General features: G+C 38.7%; 1 protein-coding gene across 1 annotated transcript in view; it reads left to right on the forward strand.

Annotated features, from left to right (window-relative positions):
- LOC130918656 (zinc finger protein 585A-like) overlaps positions 1–17,822 on the forward strand; it is an 84,823-nt gene that overhangs the window by 22,190 nt on the left and 44,811 nt on the right. The window contains exons 3-4 of the mRNA XM_057840551.1: positions 12,799–13,077; positions 17,176–17,454. Of these exons, the coding sequence (XP_057696534.1) occupies positions 12,799–13,077; positions 17,176–17,454 (558 nt within the window). The remainder of the gene's footprint in view (positions 1–12,798; positions 13,078–17,175; positions 17,455–17,822) is intronic.

Here is a 17,822-nt window from a genome sequence, read left to right on the forward strand (position 1 = left end):
AAAATACTCAAGTCCCCATTCTGTATCAGCAGCTTTAAACTACATTCAATTCATTTAATTTTGCGAATCAACTGTTAAAGTTGTTAAAATTGTTCCCGTTATTCCATAATTTCCCTTCTGTCTACTTTTGACATGTGAAAGTTTTAAAACTGTATTGAAGATAGATTCAAGTCAAGATTTTGCCGATTTAGGAGTATTTTAGATAAAAGTTAGGTTCGCTTGGAAGGTTCACCACAGCCTACTAGGGAAGTCTTCTGCTTTAAGATGGCGGCGGTTTACCAACGCATCTGGTTTTCAATACTTCAATGTTGCTAACGCAGTCGAGTCTGTCGTGTAGCATCTGGTTCTATATACATATGATACCTATTATCTCCAGTAAAACGACGTTGACGTAGTTTGTAGCCGCTGTCAGTATCAGTCAGGTATTCTTGTGTTTTTTATCCAGCGGCATGAGTTGAGCTAAAGCCGTGAGTTGAGCATTGGCATTACCCGGGTCTAAGACAAGTTATGTTTACTTTCGGGACGCAATGCAGTCCGTTTCTCATTGCGTCCCGAAGACCGCGCTGTGTATTAGTTCCGCTTTACTTGACATATTTCAATAATCAGAATTTGGATGTTTGTGAATTGTTCTCGAATCTTCCACGGCCGAATCGTGTGTTGGATGATGCGTCTTTACTCACGTGAGATAATGGCTCGTCATCCAGAATTAATTCTTCGGCAATGACTCTTGTTGTTCCCTGGGCTTTGGGACTGTCGAGTCCCAGACCGGACTACAAAAAAAAAAAAAAAAAAAAAAAAACTAGATCGGAAGTCTGGATCGGAATTTTTCTCGTGTTCCGATCCGATACCGATGCGCATTTTTTTGCCCATATCGGCGTCCGATCCGATCCAAATACCGGATCGGGACATCTCTAATTGAAACTAATGGGGAAATGAGACAACTTACTTTAGCCTGCTATAAAACATTGGCAGTCTTTTCCAAAATGCAAACTTGCGGTTAAAAGGTGACACTTCAAACATGAAAAATCGCTAACAGCATTTGCAAACAAAAAAAATTCTTTTAGTGACACCACAAGCAATGACGAAAAGTGCTTTTCGCAGAGTGTAAAGTTGTTAGCGGTTTAGCGAACGTCCTTCCGGTGAACCTATCAAAATAAAAGCATGTCACGTTTGTCATATAAATAACGATTTCTGGACTTATTCCCACATACTTCAGAATTAATACTGTAATACAGTGGGGCAAATAAGTATTTAATCAACCACCAATTGTTTAAGTTCTACTACTTGAAAAGATAAGAGAGGCCTGTAATTGTCAACATGGGTAGACCTCAACCATCAGAGACAGAATGTGGAAAAAAAACCAACAGAAAATCACATTGTTTAATTTTAAAAAAATGTATTTCCAAATTAGAGTGCAAAGTAAGTATTTGGTCAATACCAAAAGTTCATCTCAATACTTTGTTATGTACCCTTTGTTGGCAGTAACGGAGGCCAAACGTTTTCTCTAACTCTTCACTCTTCGCTTGGTGTAAAGAAACTGTGGGAGTAATCATTAGAAAATGGAAGACATACAAGACCACTGATAATCTTCCTCAATCTGGGGCTCCATGTAAGATTCGCACCCCATGGCGTCAAAATGTTAACAAGAACGGTTAGCAAAAATCCCAGAACCACACGGGGGGACCTAGTGAATGACCTCCAGACAGCTGAGACCACAGTAACAAAGGCTACTATCAGTAACACAATGCGCCGCCAGGGACTCAAATCCTGCACTGCCAGACTTGTCCCCCTGCTGAAGCCAGTACACGTCCAGGCCCGTCTGCGGTTTGCTAGAGAGTATTTGGATGATCCAGAAGAGGACTGGGAGAATGCGTTATGGTCGGATGAAACCAAAATAGAACTTTTTGGTAGAAACACAGGTTCTCGTGTTTGGAGGAGAAAGAATACTGAATTGCATGTGAAGAACACCATACCCACTGTGAAGCATGGGGGTGGAAACATCATGGCTGTTTTTCTGCAAAGAGACTAGGACGACTGATCTGTGTAAAGCAGTGGTGTAGGGCTGCAGCTATCGAATATTTTAGTAATCGAGTAATCGACTGAAAATTTTATCGATTAATCGAGTAATCGGATAAAACAAATATATTTTTAGGTGAAGAGCAATTATAAATATACACGAGAAAACAAGACATTTCATCTAATCTTGAACCATTTTCAGTCAATCAATGTCTTTATTTTCGATGTATATTGTTGAAAACAGCCAACAATTGCATCTCAGATGTAACTAGAATTAAAAAAAAGACTAATTCACTGCTTTCACTCAAAAAACTTTTAGATCTTATATATAAAAAAAAATATATATATATATCTGACCTAAAAATGCCGTTATGCTTGATAACACACATCACTTAAAAGTTAGGATTTTTTTCCTACGTGTTTCAATTGAATTTCTATTTGTGTCAAGCCATTTTTAAGTTCTAGTTAAGTTTTAAGTTAGTCTAAACTGTAAGTCCTGATAGGATTTTGAGTTTTTGCAGTGTTCAAAATAAATGTATGATACAGGCTGTATTGGAGCACATAAGGGACCAGTGCTACTTGGCGTTTTATCCAGCAATGACTACTGAGCTAAAATTGACAGTTAGCATTATTGAGTTTTTATTTTACACCCTCATCACTCCACAAAGCTATGTTATGTTAAAGCCTGTATGTAAGACACGTTAGCCACGCATCGAAAGTGGTCATAATTAATAGAAAACTAGCCCTCCGCAGGGCTAACGTTACGTGAGCTAGTGACTCAGACAGTAACGTTAATCTTATTTATTAGCGCTTAGCGCTCTACCGCTTTAAGATGGCGGCGGTTTACTAACGCTGCCCAGACGCGGCGAGTCTGTCATTTCGCATCTAGTTCAACATACATGTGATCTCTATGAGACGCATCAGACGCTACCTGCTACCAACTAGCATCGTGCGGGCAAGTATTTAGCAACGTCTGCGTCGTGTGTAGCGACTGTCTGCTGCAGTAAGTTTTGTTGTTGTTGTTTTTTTTGCTTCGTCCTCTACGCACGTAACATCAGCGCATTGTCCCGCATTAAAAGTAGTCCGAGCAAAACGTGATGCTTAGAGCTGTCAAAATAAACGAATACTCGAGGTGAATAAAAATACTTGGATCAGTTATTAAACTCGAGTTACTCGAGTTGCTCGAGTATTCGTTTCAGCTCTACAGTGGTGTCCAAACTATTCCACACAGGGCCGCAGTGGGTGCTGGATTTCATTCCTACAAAACAAGACGACATCTTTTCACCAATCTGGTGTCTCACCAGTTTTAATCAGTTGACTGCAGTCAGTTGGTGCTTGTTTTAGCACAAACTTCATTGGTTAATCTGTTTGCTCGATTGGTAGGAACAAAAACCAGGACCCACCTTCACGGGAGGTTTGGACACCCATGGTGTATAGGAAAGAATGATTGGGGCCATGTATCAAGAGATTTTGAGTGAAAATCTCCCTCCATCAGCAAGGGCATTGAAGATGAGACGTGGCTGGGTCTTTCAGCATGACAGGGATCCCAAACACACAGCCAGGGCAACAAAGGAGTGGCTTCGTAAGAAGAATTTCAAGGTCCTGGAGTGGCCTAGCCAGTCTCCAGGTCTCAACCCCATAGAAAATCTGTGGAGGGAGTTGAAAGTCGGTGTTGCCCAACGACAGCCCTAAAACATCACTGCTCTAGAGGAGATCTGCATGGAGGAATGGGCCAAAATACCATCAACAGTGTGTGAAAAGCTTGTGAAGAGTTACAGAAAACGTTTTGCCTCCAGTATTGCCAACAAAGTACTGAGATGAACTTTTGGTATTGCCCAAATACTTATTTTCCACCAAGATTTGCAAATAAATTCTTTAAAAATCAAACAATGTGATTTTCAGTTTTTTTTTTTTCCACATTCTGTCTCTCATGGTTGAGGTTTACCTATGTTGACAATTACAGGTCTCTAATATTTTCAAGTGGGAGGAGTTGCACAATTAGTGGTTGACTAAATACTTATTTGCCCCACTGCATTTCCTCCACTTTTAACCCCTGACCCATTTTCATGCCTGTATCAAACACAAGTTGTTTTGGCTTAAAATACAGCAGTTTCTTTTAAAGAGGAGTGCAAGAGCAGAAACTGCGGCTTTGTATTTAAAAATATTCTAAGTTTTTGAAAATAGGATCGGCCCCATTTCCCGTCAACTCATAGTGAAGTCTGTGTCCTAGCATGTTAGCACTTTTACTTTCGGATACAACTTTCATATTTCACCTCATCTTCTTGCTTTCCAAGTGCCCCCTCACCCAACGATGACCGCCTCGGTCAACCCCGAACCCCCTCACGTTAAAGAAGAAGAAAACAAAGATGGCATCCTGGTCAAGGTCGTCGACGCTGGCCCGAGCTGCTTTGGCGGATTAGTAGCAATAGTAGAAAAACTGATTCCTTGCTCCGAATGCGGCAAAGTTTTTGCCAACCGCAGGATGCTCAACGGCCACATGAAGATCCACACCGGCAAGAAACACTTCTCTTGCCCGGCGTGCGTGAAAACCTTCAGCCAACGCTGCCGCCTTGTCATCCACATGTGCCGCCGCCACCCCCAAATAAAACCGTTCCAGTGCTCCCAGTGCACGCAAGCCTTCCACCAGCGTCAAGAGCTGCGCTCACACATGAACTGGCACATCGGCGAGAAACCTTTCTCCTGCCCCACGTGCAGCAGGACCTTCGCCTCCAAAGGACTGTTAGAAACACACGTCAGATCCCACACCAGAGAGAAGCCTTTCGTCTGCACCATTTGCCAAAAGGGCTTCACCACCAAAGCAACCGCGGTGTTACACATGCGACGCCACACAGGCGAGAAGCCCTTTTCCTGCGCAGTGTGCGACAGGGCGTTCCCAAGCAAGGCTTACCTGAAGCACCATGCCCGCATGCACACTGGGGATAAACCCTTCCCGTGTTCCGAGTGCAACCAGCGATTTGCCCTGAAGGAAAACATGCTGACGCACATGGAAGAACACGCCGCCGAGGGCCCGTTCACCTGCGTGGCCTGCCCGGCCACCTTCGAAAAGAGGAAGGAACTGAAGGCGCACATTCGCACGCACGCCGGCGAGAAAATGCACCCCTGTCCGGTGTGCGCGAAAAGGTTCACCAACAAGTACTACATCACTTCGCACATGAGAGAGCACACCGGGGAGAAACCTTTCACCTGCTCGTTCTGCAACAGGGGCTTCACTCGAAAAGCCGACATGATAAGACACAGAATGACGCACACCGGAGAGAAACCGTTCGGTTGCGACGTGTGCCATAAGAAGTTCAGGCGCAAGTTTCCCCTCACGAAACACAAGTGTCCCGGCGGAAACAACCGCATCGACAAATTGAACGAGAGTGGACGAGAGTTGAAAGTGAAAGTTTCAAATATGGAAGTTTGTTCACAGCTCATTGGTCAGAGGCAGCCAATTAGTTGACAATTGGTTCATAACAAGCTTGAATACGTTACGTCATGAAGAGTTTAGCGTTTTATGGTTGCACATTTTGTACTGCATTCTACATGTGCCATGCTGTGGCAATGTCAAATGTTTTACCAAGCAGATAAAGTTTGTGAATAAATTTGTTTATTACTACACTGAATACATACAGCAACACCTGGTGAAATACATTACTAGGATTCGTCACAGGCTGAATGCTTTGAGTACTTTTAGACGTCACAATTTACTCTTTACAGACATTTATAGGTCCAGAATTCATATGAATTTCAATACTAAATATTTTTTGTAGGGCTGTCAAACGGTTAAAATTTTTAATCAAATTAATTACGGTTAAAAAATGAATTGCAATTCAAACCATCTATAAAATATGCCGTATTTTTCTGTAAATCATTGTTGGAATAGAAAGATAAGACACAAGATGGATATATACATTCAACATCTGGTACATAAGTACTATATTTGTTTGTTATAACAATAAATCAACAAGATGGCATTAACATTATCAACATTCTGTTAAAGCGATCCATGGACAAAAAGACTTGTAGTTCTTAAAAGATAAATGTTAGTACAAGTAATAGAAATTTTATATAAAAACCCCTCTTAATGTTTTCGTTTTAATAAAATTTGTAGGTGAGAGCATGAGAGAGAATATTTAAAGATGCCATAATTTTAACGAGATATCACATACTTACATTGTTTCGATCCAAAAACTCCATGTAGCAGGTATCCCCGACTGTCAAGACACAGCTGGGAATGGCCACAGCTAGTTTTTTGAGATTTTATATGAATTTCAATACTAAATATTTTTTGTAGGGCTGTCAAACGATTAAAATTTTTAATCGAGTTAATTACAGCTTAAAAATGAATTAATCGTAATTAATCGCAATTCAAACCATCTATAAAATATGCCATGTTTTTCTGTAAATCATTGTTGGAATGGAAAGATAAGACACCAGATGGATATATATATTCAACATACGGTACATAAGTACTGTATTTGTTTATTATAACAATAAATCAACAAGATGGCATTAACATTAACAATCTGTTAAAGCGATCCATGGACAAAAAGACTTGTAGTTCTTAAAAGATAAATGTTAGTACAAGTTATAGAAATTTTATATTAAAACCCCTCTTAATGTTTTCGTTTTAATAAAATTTGTAAAATTTTCAATTAAAAAATAAACTAGTAGCCCGCCATTGTTGATGTCAATAATTACAAAATGCTCATGGGTGCTTAGGCCCATAAAATCAGTCGCACCCAAGCACCAGCAGAGGGCGACAAAACTCCAAAAAACACAACAAGTTGGCATGGCACTGTGCTGTCATTTTAATCTGTTTGAGCGGGGCATGTGCATTAATTGCGTCAAATATTTTAATGTGATCAATTTTAAAAATTAATTACCGCCCGTTAACGCGACAATTTTGACAGCCCTAATTTTTTGTCATTCCCACTACCCAGAGCAGTGGAGAAATAGAGTTGCGACACTCTGATCTCGCCGCGGGTGGTCACGTGGTTCATGTAGGGCGTGAGTAGTTCCAAACATAAACAGCGCTCTAATGGTTAATGGACCTTACAGCGGTCATTGCGACATTTATGGGAAAATCGATAAAATCAGTAAGTACTTGTTTGAATGTCATTGCATTATAACGTATGTAGTGGAAAACACTCAGGTGACTTGAAGTTCTGCTCTGACACCTCCATTTTGGCCAAATTTTAAAAAATGTCCTATATGCATCATTGGAAAGCTTTAAATCTCAGTTTTCTGGGGGGAGAAAAATTTGAACAGGAGGGCATTTAAAAAAAAAAAAAATTAAATGGCAAAACCCTCACTGTAGGTGAGAGTATGAGAGAGAATGATTAAAGATGCCATAATTTTAACGAGATATTATCACATACTTACATTGTTTCGATCCAAAAACTCCATGTAGCAGGTATCCCCGACTGTCAAGACACAGCTGGGAATGGCCACAGCTCGAGTTTTTGGAGATTTTATGGGTGAAACATGGTGATATAACAAGGGTCGCGATGCAGAAATCGCAGAGTGGTCGAGATTTTTTCATATATTTATTATTTACCCTTTTAATGTTCTTTTTTGTGTATTTGGATCGATTATTCATCGTCCAACATATCGGGGAAAATGTGACCATAAAGAAAATTAAAGAAGAAAAAAAGCAATTTAGCAATAGTTATGAGGTAGATAGCCGTGACTTTTTTTACAGACACCATTTTTTTCATTGTGACGTTATCTGTTTAAAATATGCGAGTGAATAATTTTTTAAAGTTTTTTTTTTTTTTTTTTTTTTTTTTTTAAGCAAAATATTAGACATCAATTAATGATTGTAAGCCAAAATGAGACATTTTGAATAATAAATATTCGGCTATATTATATAGGTACAGGTATACTTGCACCACAACTACCAACTGAATTTCTTTTGACCAAGTATTAGTTGGAAACTATTTCGACTATTTCAAAAAACATCCAGCGATCGGCAGTTCTGTGGGCGGAAATGCCTTGTTGATGCCAGAGGTCAGAGGAGAATGGCCAGACTGGTTCGAGCTGATGGAAAGGCAACAGTGACTCAAATAACCACCCGTTACAACCAAGGTAGGCAGAAGAGCATCTCTGAACGCACAGTACGTCGAACTTAGAGGCAGATGGGCTACAGCAGCAGAAGACCACGCCGGGTGCCACTCCTTTCAGCTAAGAACAGGAAACTGAGGCTACAATTTGCACAAGCTCATCGAAATTGGACAATAGAAGATTGGAAAAACGTTGCTGGTCTGGTGAGTCTCGATTTCAGCTGCGACATTTGGATGGTAGGGTCAGAATTTGGCGTCAACAACATGAAAGCATGGATCCATCCTGCCTTGTATCAGCGGTTCAGGCTGGTGGTGGTTTTGTAATGGTGTCGGGAATATTTTCTTGGTACTCTTTGGGCCCCTTGGTACCAATTGAGCATCGTTGGAACTAGGGCTGCAGCTATCGAATATTTTAGTAATCGAGTAATCGACTGAAAATTCTATCGATTAATCGAGTAACCGGATAAAACATATTTTTAGGTGAAGAGCAATTATTAATATACATGAGAAAACAAGACATTTCATCTAATATTGAACCATTTTCAGTCAATGTCTTTATTTTTGATGTACATTGTTGAAAACAGCCAACAGTTGCATCTCAGATGTAACTAGAAAAAAAAAAAAAAAAAAGACTAATTCACTGCTTTCACTCAAAAAACATTTAGATCTTATATATATATATATATATATAATTATTTCTTACCTAAAAATGCCATTACGCTTTATAACACACATCACTTAAAAGTTAGGATTTTTTCCCACGTGTTTCATTTAAATTTCTATTTGTGTCAAGCCATTTTTAAGTTTTAGTTAAGTTAGTCTAAACCAGTGCTTCTCAATTATTTTCTGTTACGCCCCTCCAAGGAAGACGTCAATGTTTCGCGCCCTCCCCCAAACTTTGCCGGCACTGTAAATAGTATCATTTGTCTATAATATTACGATTATAAGTATGCCTCTGCCTCAAATTTGATCCTTTTTTTTCTATTAAGAGAAAATAACAGAGATCAACTTATAAAGTATAACTTTATTAACATTGTTTCGTTTGTAACAGAAAAGACTTAACGCGCATCAATTTGCCTGAATTAAAAAAAAAAAAAAAAGTCACATCCAAACAGTAAAAATACACTCAAGGTACATTTTTGACCATTTAATACTGAAAAATAAAATCAGTAAATAATAAATTCAAATTGATTAGAAACATTAATTCATGAGTACAATATGCCCCCCCAAAAAATGACCGAAAAAACAAAACTGAATAGAAGAAAAAAAAGTGTTTTTGGACAGAAGGACAATTTTTATTTTCGCTGCTCCCAGTATCACCTCCAGTTTGTAATGATGTGGGGTTATATTGCACTGAGCATGCTAACAGTGCTCACTGGTTTACTTATATAACACTGACCAAGCGGGACGATTGTTGGCAATATTCGGCACGTTTTCGCTGAAAAACAACCAAGCGGCTTATCAGTGAGATTGGGGTCTAATGTCTTTTAAGTGGCGTCCTAATTGATTTGGCTTCCGGCTGTCCGCTATAATCATTTTTAGAGACAGTAAACAGCGCCCCACTATTTGAGAAGTACTGGTCTAAACTGGAAGTCCTGATAGGGTTTTTGAGTTTTTGCAGTGTTCAAAATAAATGTATGATACAGGCTGTATTGGAGCACATTAGGGAACAGTGCTACTTGTTTTATCCAGCAATGACTACTGAGCTAAAATTGATTGTTAGCATTATTAAGTTTTTATTTTACACCCTCATCACTCCACAACGCTATGTTATGTTAAAGCCTGTATGTAAGACACGTTAGCCACGCATCGACAGTGGTCATAATTAATAGAAACCTGGACCTCCGCAGGGTTAACGTTACGTGAGCTAGTGACAGTAACGTTAATCTTATTTATTAGCGCTGTTTACTAACACCGCTGACTCTGTCATTTCGCATCCAGTTCAACATACATGTGATCTCTATGAGATGCATCAGACGCTACCTGCTATCAACGTAGCATCATGCGGGCTAGTTTTTACCAACGTCGGCGTCGTTTGTAGCGGCTGTCGGCTGCAGTGTTTTTTGTTGTTTTTTTTGCTTCTTCCTCTACGCACGTGGCATCAGTGCATTAAAAGTAGTCCGAGCAAAACGTGATGCTTAGAGCTGTCAAAATAAACGATTACTCGAGGTGAATAAAATTACTCGGATCAGTTTTTAAACTCGAGTTGCTCGAGTATTCGTTTCAGCTCTAGTTGGAACGCCACAGCCTACCTGAGTATTGTTGCTGACCATGTCCATCCCTTTATGACCACAATGTACCCAACTTCTGATGGCTACTTTCAGCAGGATAATGCGCCATGTCATAAAGCTGGAATCATCTCAGACTGGTTTCTTGAACATGACAATGAGTTCACTGTACTCAAATGGCCTCCACAGTCACCAGATCTCAATCCAATAGAGCATCTTTGGGATGTGGTGGAACGGGAGATTCGCATCATGGACGTGCAGCCGACAAATCTGCACCAACTGTGTGATTCCATCATGTCAATATGGACCAAACTCTCTGAGGAATGCTTCCAGCACCTTGTTGAATCTATGCCACGAAGAATTGAGGCAGTTCTGAAGGCAATAGGGGGTCTAACGCATTACTAGCATGGTGTACCTAATAAAGTGGCGGGTGAGTGTATATATGGCGGAAAACACTCGGGTGACTTGAGTTGGGGAAGAAAAATTTGAACTGGAGGGCATTTGTAAAAAAAAATTTTTTGAAAAGGCAAAACCCTATCTGGAGGTGAGAGCACACGAGGGCAAAATTACAGATGCCATGACTCTTAACGAGATATTATCGCGTATATACCGTCTTTCGATCCAAGAACTCCATGTACCATGTATCACTGAGTGTCAAGACACGGCTGTGAATGGCCACAGCTGGATTTGTTTGGGATTTTATATAGGTGAAATGTGGTAATAGAACAAGGGTCGCACTGCAGAAATCGCAGACATTAAGGAGTGGTTGAGATTTTCTTTTTCATATATTTACCCTTTTAAACGTTATTCAATTATTTTTTGGGGGGGTCAATTATTTATCATCTAACATATCAGAAAATACGACAGTAACAAAAGAAATGCAATGAACCCTTAAATACCTGCAACATGAAGCAATTATCAGAGAATCCCAAAATTTGAAAAATAAGGTAATAATGAAACCTTTTCTTCAAATTTGTAAAAAGAAAAGTCAAAATGAATATGTGTAATAAGTGCTCTGATATCTAAAACTCTTCCTAAATCCTGTTTTTCTTATGGAACCTGCAGATGCATGTGTTGACTTGCATCCATTTTTTTTTCAAAAAGAATTGTCAAAATTCTGAATTGGTCTCAAAATTATGAAATTTTAGGTGTATCAAATGTGATACGTTTGGCAATAAAGGGTTAAGTGAAAGTTATGAGGTAGATATCCGTGACTTTTTTTTACAGACACCATTTTTTCATTGTGACGTCATTTGTTTAAAAGTTTAAAATATGTGGGTGAATAATTTTTAAAGTCTTTTTTTTTTTTTTAGCTAAACGACAGACATTTTGAATAATAAATTAATTACCTTGGTTTTATGGCTGGGTTGAAACAAAAGCGGTTGCGCGACGTCTGTAAATGAGGGTTTTCAGGGTAAAACGGACAAATTAAAAATAGTTCGGGTGCGTAATGCGCCATGAATCTGTTATGGCAGCATATAGACATAGTTATATCAAACACAACAGTTGTTTTGGCTTAAAATACAGCATTTTCTTTTAAAGAGGAGTGCAAGAGTTGAACCTGTTTTTTTCAGTCTTGTCTGTGTTTTCCACTATATACAGTATCTGAAATATTTAATATGTTAATGTTTTTAAGTATACATCGAGTAGAACATAGTTAATCGGACAATGATTTAAGTAATAAAGAAATATGTGAATGTAAAGTAAAATAAAGGTCATTCAGGGGCCCCTAGGGTCCTAATAATTCCACTTAAAAGGAGCTATGCGTTTTGTTTTTGAACCGTTTTGGATTATGAATTCTGCTATCAGCTTTCAGCATGGGTTCTGTGTTTCTCCATTGATGTATTCACGCTTTCTTTTTGGGAATTTAAAAAAAAAATCTTCGTTTCATCTTTAATTTTTTTAAGGGCTGTCAAACGAAAATTTTTAATCGAGTTAATTACAGCTTAAAAATTAAAATCGTAATTAATCGCAATTCAAACCATCTATAAAATATGCCATATTTTTCCGTAAATTATTGTTGGAATGGAAAGATAAGACACAAAATGCATATATACATTCAACATACATGAGTACTGTATTATAACAATAAATCAACAAGATGACATTAACATTATTAACATTCTGTTAAAGCGATCCATGGATAGAAAGACTTGTAGTTCTTAAAAGATAAATGTTAGTACAAGTTGTTGAAATCTTATATCTAAACCCCTCTTAATGTTTTTGTTTTAATAAAATTTGTGAAATTTTCAATCAAAAAATAAACTAGTAGCCCGCCATTGTTGATATCAATAATTACACAATGCTCATGGGTGCTGAAGCCCATAAAATCAGTCGCACCATCAATGGGTCATTATCATGCAAAAATCTTTGTACAACAGCAGGAAAAAAATTACAAACACAACCTGCTCAAAAGTCATATGCCAAAAATGAGTTTGATCAAATCCCTCAATCTAATTGTTTTTCATCTTTCTTGTTTGGTGCAGACAACCAGCAGGTGTTGGTGGACACCCAAAAAGATGCGGGTGGCTCATCGGAACACCTCCACATTAAAGAGGAAACATGGAGCGGTCGAGACGAGGAATCCTACGGCGCCGCCTTCACGCATGTAGCCGGCGTGCCTGACAAGAGCGAAGTCGCCGAACCGCATCCACAACATAACAAAGAAGTTGATGAAGAAAACCCCAATACGGACGACGTCCTGCCCCGCTCATTCGACGACGACCCCTATCAAGAACCTTCCGTCGAAACCTCCGAGGAATTCGGTAAAACATATAGCAGTTTGAAAATAAACAATGAATCCCTTTAATAAATATCCTTTATTAAAAGTATTCAACAATACTAATTTGAAACATACAGTGGGACAAATAAGTATTTAGTCAACCACTAATTGTGCAAATTCTCCCACTTGAAAATATTAGAGAGGCCTGTAATTGTCAACGTGGGGAAACCTCAACCATGAGAGACAATGCAGGGGGAAAACCCAGATAATCACATTGTTTGATTTTTAAAGAATTTATTTGCAAATCATGGTGGAAAATAAGTATTTGGTCAATACCAAAAGTTCATCTCAATACTTTGTTATGTACCCTTTGTTGGCAATAATGGAGGCCAAATATTTTCTGTAACTCTTCACAAGCTTTTCACACACTGTTGCTGGTATTTTGGCCCATTCCTCCATGCAGATCTCCTCTAGAGCAGTGATGTTTTGAGGCTCTCATTGGGAAACACAGACTTTCAACTTCCTCCACAGATTTTCTATGGGGTTGAGATCTGGAGACTGGCTAGGCCACTCCAGGACCTTGAAATGCTTCTTACGAAGCCACTCCTTTGTTGCCCTGGTTTGGGATCATTGTCATCCTGAAAGACCCAGCCACGTCTCATCCTCAGTACCCTTGCTGATGGAAGGAGATTTTCACTCAAAATCTCTCGATACATGGCCCCATTTATACTTTCTTCTACACAGATCAGTTGTCCTGGTCCCTTTGCAGAAAAACAGCCCCAAAGCATGATGTTTCTACCCCATGCTTCACAGTGGGTATGGTGTTCTTCGGATGCAATTGAGTATTCTTTCTCCTCCAAACACGAGAACCTGTGTTTTTACCAAAAAGTTCTATTTTGGTTTCATCTGACCATAACACATTCTCCCAGTCTTCTTCTGGATCATCCAAATGCTCTCTGGCGAACCGCAGACGGGCCTGGACGGGTATTGGCTTCAGCAGGGGGACACGTCTGGCAGTGCAGGATTTGAGTCCCTGGCAGCGCATTGTGTTACTGATAGTAGCTTTTGTTACTGTGGTCCCAGCTCTCTGTAGGTCATTCACTAGGTCCCCCCCGTGTGGTTCTGGGATTTTTGCTCACTGTTCTTGTTATCATTTTGACGCCACGGGGTGAGATCTTGCATGGAGCCCCAGATCGAGGGAGATTATCAGTGGTCTTGTATGTCTTCCATTTTCTAATAATTGCTCCCACAGTTGATTTCTTTACACCAAGTGTTTTACCTATTGCAGATTCAGTCTTCTCAGCCTGGTTCAGGTCTACAATTTTGTCTCCGGTGTCCTTTGACAGCTCTTTGGTCATGGCCATAGTGGAGTTAGGAGTGTGACTGACTGAGATTGTGGACACGTGTCTTTTGTACTGATAATGAGTTAAAACAGGTGCCATTCACACAGGTAACGAGTGGAGCCTCGTTAGAACTTGTTAGAAGAAGTTGGACCTCTTTGACAGCCAGAAATTTTGCTTGTTTGTAGGTGACCAAATACTTATTTTCCACTCTAATTTGGAAATAAATTCTTTAAAAATCAAGCAATGTGATTTTCAGTTTTTTTTTGTCCACATTCTGTCTCTCATATTTGAGGTTTACCCATGTTGACAATTACAGGCCTCTCTAATATTTTCAAGTAGCAGAACTTGCACAATCGGTGGATGACTAAATACTTATTTGCCCCACCGTATTTTATAATCTACAATAAAAATCTAATAAAAATGTAAATTCCTTGTTCATTTGGGGAAAAAAAATACAGTGCTGGCTAAAAGTATTGGCACCCCTGCAATTCTGTCAGATAATGCTCAATTTCGCACTGAAAATGATTGCAATTACAAATGCTTTGGTAGTAATATTTTCATTTATTTTGCTTGCAATTTAAAAAACAAAAAACAAAAGAGAATGAATTTAAAAAAAAAAAACAAAAAAACATCCTTTTACACAAAACTCCAAAAATGGGCTGGACAAAAGTATTAGCACCCTCAGCCTAATACTTGGTAGCACAACCTTTAAACAAAATAACTGCGAACAACTGCTTCCGGTATCCATCATAGAGTTTCTTACAATGCTTTAGATCATTCTTCTTTGGTCCAACTGCTCCAGCTCTCTGAGATTTGAAGGGTGCCTTCTCCAAGCTGCCATTTTCAGATCTCTCCACAGGTGTTCTATGGGATTCAGGTCTGGACTCATTGCTGGCCACTGAGTAAACAGTGGCGCCGCGTGCACTTCAGGGTGCCTCAAATAATTCTATATCAGAATATTAAAAAGGCGAGTGGACACAGGCGTTGATTGGACCGCGCCATTTATTGGCGTGTTTATAAGCTTCGGCAACAAACATAACTATCATTTAGTGGAAGCACAACAAAATTAATATCTCTCAAAAAAAATAATGTTCACAAAAGGAAAAATGCTTCAATCTGTATTAATGAGGCTCTGTTCTCACACAGTTAAACAACAGTGCAAAGAGAACTGGCATTCCCAATCGAAATAGCTATGCAACATACACATAAAACTTACTCAGACTTTGGTCAAACGCTATTCAAACATTTTGTTTGGTTCAACAAATACAAAGGACGGCAATATTTATTCAAAATATACAAACCATCAGAGGTCAAGTACATTGTGAAGCCAGCACTCAAATGATGTGAATTACGATAGATGGAGCAGTAAACAGGAAACTACGGCGTCAGTCGAGGGACAAAACACACTATTTAGCTTGATTTCTAAGTTAATTTAAGACTCACCATTGACACCTTGTGGTGTATTTAGTGTAGTTTATTTTTTGATTGAAAATTTTACAAATTTTATTAAAACGAAAACAACCCTTTATTGCCAAACGTATCACATTTGATACACCTAAAATCTCATGATTTTGAGACTAATTCAAAATTTTGACAATTCTTTTTGAAAAAGAAAATGATGGATGCAAGTCAACACATGCATCTGCAGGTTCCATGAGAAAAACAAACAGGATTTAGCAAGGGTTATAGATATCAGAGCGCTTATTACACATACTCATTTGGACTTTTCTTTTTACAAATTTGAAAAAAAGGCTTCATTAGGACCTTTTTCAAATTTTGGGATTCTCTGATAATTGCTTCATGTTGCAGGTATTTAAGGGTTAAAAGGGGTTTTAATATAAAATTAGTAGAGCTGTCAAACGATTAAAATTTTTAATCGAGTTAATTGCAGATTAAAAATTAATTGATCGTAATTAATCGCAATTCAAACCATCTATAAAATATGCCATATTTTTCTGTAAATTATTTTTGGAATCGAAAGATAAGACACAAGATGGATATACAGTGGGGAGAACAAGTATATGATACACTGACAATGGGAAAACCCATTGGCAGTGTATCAAATACTTGTTCTCCCCACTGTATACATTCAACATACGGTACATAAGTACTGTATTTGTTTATTATGACAATAAATCAACAAGATGGCATTAACATTATTAACATTCTGTTAAAGCGATCCATGGATAGAAAGACTTGTAGTTCTTAAAAGATAAATGTTAGTACAAGTTATAGAAATTTTCTCTTAAAACCCCTGTTAATGTTTTCGTTTTAATAAAATTTGTAAAATTTTCAATCAAAAAATAAACTAGTAGCCCGCCATTGTTGATGTCAATAATTACACAATGCTCATGGGTGCTTAAGCCCATAAAATCAGTCACACCCAAACGCCAGCAGAGGGCGACAAAACTCCAAAAAACACAAGTAACAAGTTGGCATTGCACTGTGCTGTCATTTTAATCTGTTTGAGCAGGGCATGTGCGTTAATTGCGTCAAATATTTTAACATGATTAATTTAAAAAATTAACGCCCGCTAACGCGATAATTTCGACAGCCCTATTTTTTTCCTATATTTTTATCTTCATTTTTTAAAAATGTTTTTTGCACTCAATTTAGGATTTTCCAGTTCAAATTGATTGGACTTCTAGTACCATCAATGGGTTATTATCAAGCAAAAATCTTTGTACAATAGCAGGAAAAAAATTACAAACACAACCTGCTAAAAAGTCATATGCCAAAAAATGAGTTTGATCAAATCCCTCAATCTAATCATTTTTCATCTTTCTTGTTTGGTGCAGACAACCAGCAGGTGTTGGTGGACACCCAAAAAGATGCGGGTGGCTCATCGGAACACTTCCACATTAAAGAGGAAACATGGAGCGGTCGAGACGAGGAATTCTACGGCGCCGCCTTCACGCAAGTTGCCGGCGTGCCTGTCAAGAGCGAAGTCGCCGAACCGCATCCACAACATAACAAAGAAGTTGATGAAGAAAACCTCAATACGGACGACGTCGTGTCCCGCTCATTCGACGACGACCCCGATCAAGAACCTTCCGTCGAAACCTCCGAGGAATTCGGTAAAACATATAGCAGTTTGAAAATCCACATGATCCAAAACAAGGGATGTCACGACAACAAAAATGTAGTTAATCAAAATTCCACAAATCTCAATACCATTTCAATACTACGGTAAAGATAAATAATAAATCCTTTTAATAAATATCCTTTGTTAGAAGTATTCAACAATAATAATTCAAAACTAGGGCTGTCAAAATTATCGCGTTAACGAGCGTAATTAATTTTTAAAATTAATCACGTTAAAATATTTGACGCAATTAACGCACATGCCCCGCTCAAACAGATTAAAATGACAGCACAGTGCAATGCCAACTTGTCACTTGTGTTTTTTGGAGTTTTGTCGCCCTCTGCTGGCGCTTGGGTGCGA

This window comes from Corythoichthys intestinalis, chromosome 7 (genome assembly GCF_030265065.1).
Source record: "Corythoichthys intestinalis isolate RoL2023-P3 chromosome 7, ASM3026506v1, whole genome shotgun sequence".
Taxonomy (NCBI): Eukaryota; Metazoa; Chordata; class Actinopteri; order Syngnathiformes; family Syngnathidae; genus Corythoichthys; species Corythoichthys intestinalis.